The 12,146-nt window shown below is 37.0% G+C and overlaps 1 protein-coding gene across 2 annotated transcripts in view; it reads left to right on the top strand.

Moving 5' to 3' along the window:
- LOC101173092 (ephrin type-B receptor 1-B) overlaps positions 1-12,146 on the top strand; it is a 159,582-nt gene that overhangs the window by 134,005 nt on the left and 13,431 nt on the right. For both annotated transcript variants that reach the window (XM_004079228.4, XM_011486792.3), the window contains exon 12: positions 314-529. In XM_004079228.4, coding sequence (XP_004079276.2) covers positions 314-529 — 216 coding nt within the window. The remainder of the gene's footprint in view (positions 1-313; positions 530-12,146) is intronic.

The raw sequence follows: 12,146 nt of genomic DNA, 5'->3' as shown, positions 1-12,146 counted from the left end.
TTCATTGCTTTTATTGCTTAATCGTTATTGCTTCTCTACTGTTTAGTGATTTTATTTATATTTGACTGTATGTTCAGCACTTTGGTTGCTATACGGATGGATGGATGGATGGATGGATGGATGGATGGATGGATGGATGGATGGATGGATGGATGGATGGATGGATGGATGGTTTATTGAAAGACCAATATAATTTCTTATTTCTTCTGCAACATTAATTGGTTTTCTGTAAATCACATGATCAAATTGTGTGCGTCTGTGCCCTTTAAAAGATTGTCAACACTATAATTCTTTTCATTTATGTGTTCCCCAGCAAAATGACGGTCAGTTCACAGTGATCCAGTTGGTGGGAATGATGCGCGGCATCGCAGCAGGAATGAAATATCTCTCAGAAATGAATTATGTTCATCGTGACCTGGCTGCAAGAAACATTCTTGTCAACAGCAACTTGGTTTGTAAAGTATCAGACTTTGGCCTGTCACGCTATCTACAGGATGACACATCTGATCCCAGCTACACCAGCTCTCTGGTGAGTACCTCCACTTTCCCTTTTTTTATGTTTTTACAGTTGTTTTGCATTAGAAACCAATTTAGTGGTGGTCTACAGAGAAAGTTTTAATATAACTTTACTGAATACACAGCAATTAAAAAACACAAGCTTCCTCGCTTCACTCGAACAAAGTTTTGGCGCTGACACAGTTCATTCTTTTTAAATGCCTCTCACCTTCTCAGTGCCATCTATTTTATATGAGCTGTCACTCTTCTTCCTCATCCCTCTTCCTCCACTTCCTTACACTCACCAAGTCACAGACTGGAGTTCTGTCACATCTTCATTAGTGTGGAGACTAGCCTCCTCTGGGAAGCCTTCTCTCTCGTTGGCATGCCCTGAGTGCAGAGAAAGCAAAGGGCACTGCAGCCCCTCAAACTGACATCTCCCACCTCTTTTTCCCTCCCTTCTCCCTCACTACTCGTTCGTTCGTACTATGGCATCATGGGAGGCTTTAGCTCCTCATTAACTCCTCCACGCTACAGATCTGTAATTATTAGCAGCCATCGTTACTTCAGTTTCTACCTCTCCTGTTTCTACGTCTCAACCCACTTTCGCAGTCTCACAAGCAGGCAGTAAGGTTATTTTGGTGGCAGTTCCATACTGGGTTGGAGAATAGCAACTGTGTGCGCAACCGCATGTGTGGATACATATACATGTGATTTAATGAAATATTAAAAGATATGTTCACTAATACTGTTTGGTATGTGGTCTTTATGGGGAGCAAAGAGTGGTTATAATCTGCCAGATACCATTTCTAAAGTTAGTGCTGCTCTGCCAACTGAGATTAGGTATAAACTTATTATGCATTAGTGTCAGATTGTATAAAATGAATGAAGGTCTATGAAAAGTCTCAACATGGATATTTACATCATATTATGTTACACTAGCTGATTTTGAGACTTTTATTTCCAGGCTAGTTTGGTCACTACTACAGACCTATGATTCTATTTGTGTGAGGCACATAAAATGATTTTAGATCATTTAACAAAAAAAAGGTAGATTATGATGATGCACTGGTTACAATTAAAATATAATTTTTTATGTATTTAACACCCTAAATATATATATATATATATATATATATATATATATATATATATATATATATATATATATATATATATATATATTTATATTTATAATCAAAATAAATTTCCACATTTCATATTTGACTGGGAAATTGTCCATACCCAAGCATCTACAATTAAAGCACCACTCAGAAAAGTGTTCCCAGTGGTCTTTTAGGCATAATTCATGCCTTTTTAAGCCAAAATTGAAAAATCTGTGTCATTTTTTTGGACTTAGTTTCTGCAGAGAGGCAGTACACTGGAAATTTGCCCCTGACTTGTGGGCGGTACAGTTAGCGGAGAGAAAGCCAGCTCCCTTCCCATCAAACACTTAATTACACTCTCTCCCGTTAGCATACACCCCGTCACACCCTTAACCTTACATTACTTATGCAACAAAATGGTGAAAAACATTGGAGCTATCCAGATGTACAGTTTTTAGCCATATACCTTTGTGGAAGAGGGAAATAAAGAGGCACATGGATCTATTTGTCTGCAAGTAGATGCATCAGAATGGAAAGGAGCATGGAGCTTGTGACCTGGCAACTGTAGTTTATACGTTACATCTACAAGCTTTTTTCAAGAGCTTTTCCTTGTTGGTTTACATTAATTTAAATAAAGAAATAAACAGTAATGCCATTTTAAGTGTAATTTTCTTTACATTGCCCTCCATTTTAAGAGGAATGCCAAAATAATGTTAAAAAACCAAAAACACAATTTTCATCAGAGTCTTTAAGTAAAATGTAAAGGCTAAAGTGAGGCAAATTAAAATCCTAATCAAAATTGTGAAGATTTAAGTAAAATAATAAGTGCAGATGTGATAAACTAAATAGATCAGAACAAATTTGGTTCAACCTATTGAATCGTTTTTATATGTTGAATTTGTTGCATGAGGTAGATTTGATAATAGTTAATGTCTTACCTAAAAACAAGTCTTATCATCGAACTTTGAATAATATTTTGTACTCACTTTATAATATTTGTTCCAATTGTCTGCTGGAAAGAGCATTGTTCTTTTTATTTAACATTAAACAGTTTGGTTTTACTTGTTGTGAAAAGCTTAATCAGTTTTAAGATGAATATATTTTATTTGGCTGAACCATATCTTGTTCTCCTGTGATCCTCTTTGAATTTTGGTTTGACAGCCTCCAGTGTTCCACACAAGTCCTACCAGACAGCTTTACCTTGGAACTGAAAGTTCGACTTGTTTCATTAAATCACCTTGGGGGTGTTCTCTGTAAATCAGTCACCACATTCATTGTGAATTTGCCATTCTATGGTGGTACAATAAAGCTTATGAATAAATATGAATACAATCTGAATAGATTATAATATAAAAGGGCCTATTTTTGGATAAACATCAGAGATATGACAAGACATGTAACCCTTTAGATCAAAGGCATTTTGTCCAGTCAGAAATATTCTAAATAAATAAACATATATTAATAAAATATTGTTTTGATTATGTAAATGTTGAAAACAAACAAAAAAATAAATAAAATGGTAATAGATTAAAATTGCTTTTCCAGAGACTCATTACTTCAGGTTAAACAAGCTAAGTTGGTTTCCAAGGTATGATCAACAGTGGTGAGGTTTCAGCCAGAGGAGATTTGACCTCCCATCAGGGTGACTAAGAGCTAATCGCTCCCCAGGAATAGCCTGCTTTGTATTCTTAACCCCTGTGGCTAAACTTAGCTGAATTAGCATTATTCAGCAACAAAGGGGAGCAGCACCTCTGTTGTCTGTCCCACTAAGCTACCTAATGAAACAGTTTAAAAAGATTGGATTATAGATTGTGCTCGGTGTTTTGAAGTCTTTTAATGAAGATTCTACAAAGAGTCCATATGGCTGGTATCCATAAAACCTAAAAGAGCTCAGAGGTCAAAGCATGGACAGCTGTAATTATAGAAAGGTTCTCTTTTTTCTCAGAAAGGATGTGGTTCATACATTTTGTTGAGCAATATGTTGAACAAAAACATTCAGATGATGCCTTACCTTTATACTTTTATTATTGCAATGTATTTGTGTTTGCTACCAGATCATTTTTGAACATGACTCATTTTTGCTCTAAACTGCTTTCTAATCCGTGCCTGCAACTCTAACTACATCAATGACAGTGCCTGTGGTGTGATGTTGGAGCCGTGGATGAGAGTGCATGCTGGTAATAGTGTTAACCCTGGATGTGGGTTTGCTCTGGAGCAATGTTGCGCACCTTTAAGACAGAGGGAAGCTGTCCTCCCTCTCTACTGGCAGCCCACCAAAGTCATGATTAATTAGCCTTACAGGACAATCTCAAACTGCAGTGGTCTTGTTATGGTGCTGTGTGTAATTCATTTAGAGGGTTCAATCACTGCTGGTTTCCTCTTAGCTATGGCTTTCCTGCCTTTGGTAATGCCTGAATGCTCGTATTGGTGGTAGATTTAGGAACTACATTTAAAGCTTTTATGTGTCAGTTAACCTTTCAAGAAAAAAAAAAAAAATCATTGAGAGGGATGCAATAAAATTGTTTATTCAGAGCCGATATGATCAACTTTGCTTGACACCTATCTTGTTACTCTCAACAGCGTTAGAAATAAGGGGGAAAAAATGGTTGTCCTCCTGACAACCTGGCAAGTAATATTTGGTTGTCCTCCCCAATTTTTGGTTGTCCTTTGGTACCAATATTCAACAGCAACGAAACCTACTCAGATGTCAGTACTTCTTTATTTCTTCTATACATCTAATATCAACTGCCTCTTATGAAGGACATTTAAAAAACTCTTTAAATATTAAAAACAAACATTTTATTAAATATTGAAGCATCTGGTTACACAAAGTATTATTATTAATATATCAGAAAATTGATTACATTAACCAACACTGTAACCTAATGAGTATTTTTAAAATTTAAAACACTTGTATGGACTGGGACTAGTACAGCACTCCAAATATAAAGTAATATTTATATGTGATGAAAAGTTATAATATGATATAACATCTATTTCAAATAAACACATGTGTAAATGATACCATGTTTACATTGTGCACTGCAGTAGCAGTAAAGACTAATATCCCTGATCTTTTAAACAAGACATGCAGCTGCAATGTTGTCATTTTTGACAAGTAATTTCAGACAAGTTCCTCAAGGGATATGTCATCATCATCCACGTCCGACTCAGTCTGCTGAGGCTGATGCCGCTCACGTCTTCGGGTTCGTTACTCGGTTCGTTCGGAAGTCTCGTGACATCGTTCGTCTACACACGGTTTTATCTTAAAATGTCGGACTTCGGTTTCCCAAAAACTTTGGAAAATAGTCGAAAAATTCCAAAATGTTGAATAAAAGACCAGGTTGTCACACAGTCAACCATCAGGTTCATTTTTGGTTGTCATCCGTGAAATCTGGTTGTCTCGGAAAACCGCTTATTTCGAACGCTAATACATCATTGGGAAATATTTAAGAATGCTATTTATAGATGTGGTCATGATTTTTGTATCTTTAGAAATGGAGAAAAAATGATTAAAGACCCACTCCAAGGAGAATCGTGTTTTGGTGTTAACATGTTCTTGTAGCAGATTCCTCAGAATGGAGGATATATTTAAAGAAAATTGAGATTAAAACTGTGTTTGAGTATTTCTTTGTTCAAATCATTGTGAATCATAAGCAGACAAGAAATGCTGTTAAAAAAGCTTATAGTTGTTACGTAACTACAATCACCAGGCCAAAAGCTCCCTGCTCCTCCTAATTCCAATGCATCCGTTAGCAGACAAATATATCTTTGTTCATGTTCGTTTTCCTCGCCTGACCTAGCATCTGGCTCCAAACTGCATGTTCGTCATTTGTGCTCCACAGTCAATGTTAGGTGGGGGTTGTGAAGGGCTCTAAGCTAGCAGGAGAGGGTAAGAACAAAGGGATGATGGGAAATGAGTACAGGCTTACTTTGAACAGATGGTTCCGCCCTCAACTCAGAGGCAAATTTCTGCAAAAGTACTGCCGCTCTGCAGAATATATGTGCTTGGAAACAACACAGGTTTTTTTGATTCTGGCTAAAAAACAACAATCATATTGAAAGACAACAGGGAAGGCTTTTAGATCAAAGGTTGATCAGAGTGGGACTTTAAAGTGTGGATGCCATGCTTTGAACAACTTTGTCAAATAAAAAAGCCCTTTAAACGCTGATTCTATTGATACCAATAGTTCGCGTCGAAAAAAATCCGAAGCATATGAATAATAGACATCTTTCGAAAGAATCAGAGATTTGGATCTGCCGCTAGAGCGCAGGCTGGAAGTGAACCCGATATGACCTGTGACGTCATGAAAGGCGTTGATTTTCGCAGTTCCGCTTCGGACAGCATGTAAACAAAACCGGTAGTCTTCGTTTCTCTCGTGTTTAAATCTGTTAATCATCAACATGCCAAGTCGTTGTGTGGCAGCTGGATGTAGCAATACATCTACTGAAAGTGTATCTGTGTATAAAATTCCCAAACAAGAAACGCTGCTGAAAAGGGGAAAGTTCAAGAAGGTGGACGGCGAAGGATTTTTCCCTCCAGATCTGCAGGAGAGAAGTCTGCGTTTTCGAAGGGACAAAAACCGGGACACAAACGAAGAATTTTGAACGGAGAGTTGGGAGGAGGATCTTGGCTTCTGAGTCGAGGAAAGGCGGGTGAGCTGGAAGCGAGCGAGCCGTTTTCTGGGTCGGAGAGGACGGCGCTGGAGTCGGGAGCGGAGGCTGCTAAGCCTAAGCTAGTGTGCATCACGATGGATCACATTGAGGCGAAGTAGTCGTGTTTTCTGTTGTCCTTGGATCCAACTGGAGTATTTCAACGCACTCAATGTTTTGCAAGAGAAGCAACAGGCCTGCAACGTTTTTTTTCTTTTGCTTTTGAGGTGCCGGTACCGTGAGTAAACTGAACTGTGTGTGTGTGAGCGCGCGCGCGCGCACGAGAAAAGGTTTCAAACGGGTTCAAACGGGTAAAACTGTTAATGTTCCACAGTTGTTAATGGTATACAGTGACTTTGTTAACTAAAGAGTAGTACCATCTGGGAAACTTTTATTTTGTGACATTTATTTTGTAAATTGGGTTGAAAACCAGTGTTTACCTTTGTTTAGATTAGGCCAAAAGGGGACATTTTGAGTATATTTTAGGGTAAGTGGAGTAATTTAATTTTATACATTTTTTAGACTTACTGGAGTCTAGCCGAATCTTTATGCTGGCTATCGTCATGATCGGCATGATCACTAGACCTACTACTTTCTGCTATATCCTCCTCACTTTCGCAAAAGGGTTCGAATCGATACGGTTGCAAAAGTGACTCATCATCATGATAATCTCCGCAACTTTCCTCTTCATCTTTCTGTTCATCTGATGATAAATCGCTAATAGAGACGGTAGCATCACTCTGTGCTTCGCTATCGGTGCTAGCCATGTTGTCTGCCTTGTCTTCCTTTCGTTACGTCACAAACAGGGCGGCGCGAATTCGGCGGAATGCGTGAAGCCGGCGGCCGTCCTCGTTGTTTACATTGCGTTTTTCGCTATTTATTCTTTTTCGAAAAATATTAAAAACAATCGCAACATGAAATAGAAACTATTTACTATATTTTGGCTTATTAAAATAGGCCATGTCACCCACACTTTAATGTCCTTGGCACACAAAGCAAAACGGACAAAAGGGTTGTCCGCTACCTCCGCAAGTTTAAGCATGCAACACTTTACCCTGTAGGTGATTTGTGTATCGGCAGACTTAACAGGGTGGTTATCAGTAAGATTTGAGGGTTATGTTGTGATGGTACAGTCAAAAATAAACAAGTCACATTGATTTTAGAGTATGCATAACAGTTTTTGCTTTTGCAAACTCAAATGTCTTGAATTGTTTAGGGAATTTGTAGTATTTGTTTAGTTTGTGCTCAATACGTATTAGATTTTTTTCCATTACTTTTCTTAACAATTTTCCAAAACATGCTCTAATTTAATGAGGAGCACACTAGGTAAAAATAATTTGACAGACTGCTGCTTTGCAAGAGAGCAGAGAGACCGCAGCATGGAGATGGTAACTTTGTGGGTACAAGTGCCCCCTTCATGCATGTCATGTCAATCAAGGCTTTTTGTGTTGATGTTTGGTCATATAATGTGTGGTCTATTAAAAGAGAAGTTGCTTTCAGGGGCTGCTTTTGCACCATGTGGTGTGGATGTCATTATCATAAGTGGTAAAAAGATTGTTTCACATCTGCCATTAGAGTGCACCTCGGGGTCCACCTGTGATCTGATCTTTTTTCTGTGAATAATTGCCTAAATCCCTCTTTGTCTGCTGTGTTGTTTTTAATCAACAGTTCACTTCCCATGCATAATTTGCTGGAAGGTAACAGCTGAAATTATGCAGATGACATTGGTGGAGCTGGTCGTCCTTCATGTGCTCGCTGTGAAATGTGTACATGCTGCTAAAAGAACGTGGCCAAAAAATGTTTTGCTCCCCCTCTGAGTGTGGCTTGGAAAACACTTCCTCTTGTGATGTTTTTATTGTGTCTTGGGTAGCATTTTACCAACTTCCTTGCAACTGTTACTGTTAGCTAAATAAATCGTAACCTTTTCTATCCAAATGTTGTTGTTTTTTTGCAAGAAACCCAACTTGTTGACACGTGACGAGGTTTCTTCTTTATAAATGGAGTGTGCAGTTCTTTACAACAACTTAGAGATAAAGGTGATGCCCTTTCTATTTAAGGGTTATGCCCACTGGACGGTAGTGAAGAGTTCAGGTGCAGGTTGGAGTTTTCGGCTGTACCACAGTCAATGATGGACATGTCACGCGATGGGTACTGTCCTCTCAGTTGTGTGAACGCTGTTCAAGGTGTGTGTTGGGTGCTCTGTTTGTGCACATACACACAAATATGCCCTTGGTGGCCTTTATGTGTGTGTTTATTTTTTTGTTTGTGTTTGTGTGTTTGCTTGTGTCATTGAAGCTGAGAGAGGTTGAAAGGCGGGGTCATAGTGAGCCAGTAACAAAGCTCATCCGTCAAATCCCCGTGACCCGAGTGACATTCTCTCAGCTCCGCTTCAGCGCTCACACTATGTGGACAGCCCTGCTGTTTCTGTCATTTGTCTGTTTTCTATTAGCATCCTTTTCCTGCACTTGCTGGCTTCAAGCCTGTGCACTTTTTTTCAAAGAAAACACAAATGTCCATATGAACCCATCCAAAGGAACAAATTTCTTTTGATGCATTTGTCCTCTCTTCATCCTCAATTTGACCGATATTCTTTTAATAGCTGGTCTCAAACTTCAGCATTCAAAAGCTAAGAAGCCTTTTTATCTTTAAAACCACGTAGAAAGGTTTATATTCCTGGCAGGTCATTGACTAATCCAGAGGTTTGGGTCATTTATCGAACAAGTATGACCTCCAATAGAAGTAACTGCACTCCAAGTCCTTGTTAAGCTATTAACCGTGCAATTGGAAATGGATTGACTCTGAACTCATGTAGTTTGTCTAACCCTGAGACAGTGTTTTCAGTATCTTGTTAAAAAAGCTGTATCACAATAACATGTTGTTTTTTGTTTCAACCAAGTAGAGTTAAACATTACTGGTTAATTAAATGTTCAAAACTAATTATTAAAATATTTACTACCTAAGATTTTATTTGCTAAGAATGCCAGAAACAATTTTCTTTTTTTGCTTTTTTTTGCTTTTCGGCAGCCACTTTGTGCTTTTAAAAAAAATATGTATTTGACCTAAATGGTGAGCCAAACTTCTTGTTAGGCTTATTTGGCCCAGGGGTTTGCAACTTTTAGGAAAGTCAAAATAAACATGATATTGTCCATCATAACTATGGTGGTCCTTCATCCTTTTACTATGAAATTTAAATGTGACAAAATTGGTGTAGATTCCAACGTTTGACTAAATCTATATGTGCTTTAAGTTTAGTCTAATAATAAACCGCTCTGACAAAAGATTTAACCTTTTATCATAATTTTGCTGTTGTGTTAAAAATCTAAATGCAAACAGTAGTTTATTAGCTAAAGCAAATTAACCAAGAACTTAAAAAAACAACATTTTTTTTCAAATCATTACTATTTTCTTCAAAGCTTGAGAGCCAAAATGGAGACCAGTATGTGGATCCGTAGCCTCAGATCGCAGACCCCTGACCCAAACACCTGAAATTAACTGTATTCTTAAAAAGTGTGTCAAGTTTTGTTGTTTAACAGAGCCAGCAGCAGTCTTCCTGTTGTCGTTGCTGTTTAAAAGAAACCATTTTAAAGAAAAGCACAATATGCCTTTAAACCCCAGTCTTAAAGGTGACATACATTCTGTCTATACTAAAAATAGTGAGGCCATACTCAAATGTCACTAATCAGCCACCTTACATCTACTAGACTTTAAAGGCAATTAGATTGGGGTTATTGTAAAATACTAGTCCACATTCCCCCTCATCTGAATGTAAAATGGTCTATGATACTTTTTTTTTTCCTTTAGATTATATTTTACTTTCAAATGTAAGTAAAATTGACATTAACAAGTAATCTATGATGTGATGCAGTTGACTTGTATAGCATAGCCCTTAGATGAATTAGGCATCATGAATATAATTGACTGGAAATAACACCCGGGTAAAATTTGAATGTGATAGAACAGTCAATGTATGAAGTTAAAGAAAACAGACATGTTCTGCGTCTGTCATCTGCATCAGACTAATCAGCCAGATAAAGGATGTAATTGTGATTTCCTGTACACCTTCTGCCACCCTTTTCGGATTCTGGAAAAGACGCATATTGATGTACCATCTGTCGCAGATTTGCATTTCAGCAATTGTGTAAATTGTGTTTACCTTATCCCACTCACTAAATGAAAGAAAGAGACACCTTGTTGAGCTTTACAGTGCTGTCAGCAATGAAATTGAAAAAGGTGATGAAGGAAAAAGAAATCTTCTTCTACTTTTGGGTACTCAACAACTACTAACACTACATGTTAAAGTGATGATATTAGCTACATCTTTGACTGTCAAATCAATGCTTAATAAGAAAAAAAGTACACCTAAAGGAGATTTTATTTTGTTAATATGTTTGTTAAACAAAGCCAAAACTTCTATATTTGAACATAGACCATAATCATATGTCAGTCATTGATGACGCCTGTTTTTGGACAAAAGTAACAATCTTCAGTATTGCGAACCTTATGCCACTCCAATTTTCTGAACCCAGAGAGTCCCAACATCAGTTATGTCTAATACAGCTGACAAAAGATAGCATCAGAAAGAGAGCAATCAAGGTCAAACTAATATCATATTTTCAAACCAGGAAAGTTTGAGCACAAAAAACACAACAAAAAAAGTTGAAAAATAATGAATAAACCCGAAAAACTTCAAAGAGAATATGTATGTACACGCAAGAAATAAAAGCATCTTTCTGCAGTTAAAGTTTGTTCTCCATAAGAAAAAACTTTAAACTTCTTCTATCTGAATGTTATATTTTAGGGAAACATAAAATCCAAGCTGCTAAAAATAGCAGCTTGGATCTCTACCAAACTGTTGTGTTGTTTTATGATTTTCCATTGGATGTCTATCTTTTCTAATATTTCATATCAATTACTTCCTTTAGGATTTTTTCGAAATGTATTTTTTCTCCTGTATGGATTTGACAAACCATTTATAATCTTATGGTTCAAGTCAAGGACCACTCCAAAGAAGAAAAAAACGTTTTTACTGTAAAACACAAATGTCTAATCAAAAAAAGGAAAACATGTTTTATTGTTGAATAAAGGGGGACAACATTTAATGAGAAGAAATCACAAAGTACATTTTTTACTTAATGCCAGGGTTTAGAGAAAAATATTTGAATCTAGACTGTAACCAAATTGTTTGCCTGAGGCAGAAAACCCAAACTAAATTAATTTTACCGTCACAATTTTCTCATTTCAGGAGTCAAAACTGCACTCTCACAATCATTTTGGGGAAATTGTGGCCTATTTAGGTTTTACGTGTTTGATAAGATCATAATTGCCCCCCACATCCAATGAGGAATCTACCCAGTCAAGGTCATTATTTAATAACTGCATGTAATAAAATACATAAGATAAGATAATTGCTGTGTTTAATTTTAATTTCTTTTTCAATATAATGTGCACAAAGGCCGACAATTTCTAGAAAAGCTTTACAGGATATCCTTTCTTCAGTCAACAAAAAGAAAGAAAGCAATACATGTAGTTTTAAAAGCAGAAAAATTACTAAAATACAAAAGCAAAAAAATCTACGTGTGTTCTTCTACAAACACACAAAAACAATTTAAAGCTAAAAGTATGAGTTACTTTGTAGTAAAATTGTATCCTCAATTAATGGCAAAACATCACGAAAGTAGATCAGAACACTGACTTTACAACATGAAAAGGCTGCTTCACAAAGCTTTAACTAGCTTTGTAAAGTATAAGTCTTTGTGTATTAAAGTCCTCATTGAATTTGTCCTTCCATCCATCTATTCTCTGCTCTCTCTTCATCCTGTTCAAGGTCTCATGGGGTTAGAGCCTATAGTAGCTGCCATTATGTGACAGGCAGAGTACACTCCAAACGGGTCA

The sequence above is a fragment of the Oryzias latipes genome, chromosome 17, assembly GCF_002234675.1.
Source record: "Oryzias latipes chromosome 17, ASM223467v1".
Taxonomy (NCBI): domain Eukaryota; kingdom Metazoa; phylum Chordata; class Actinopteri; order Beloniformes; family Adrianichthyidae; genus Oryzias; species Oryzias latipes.
Note: the sequence above shows the minus strand (reverse complement) of the source record. Positions and strands in the feature narration are given on the sequence as shown.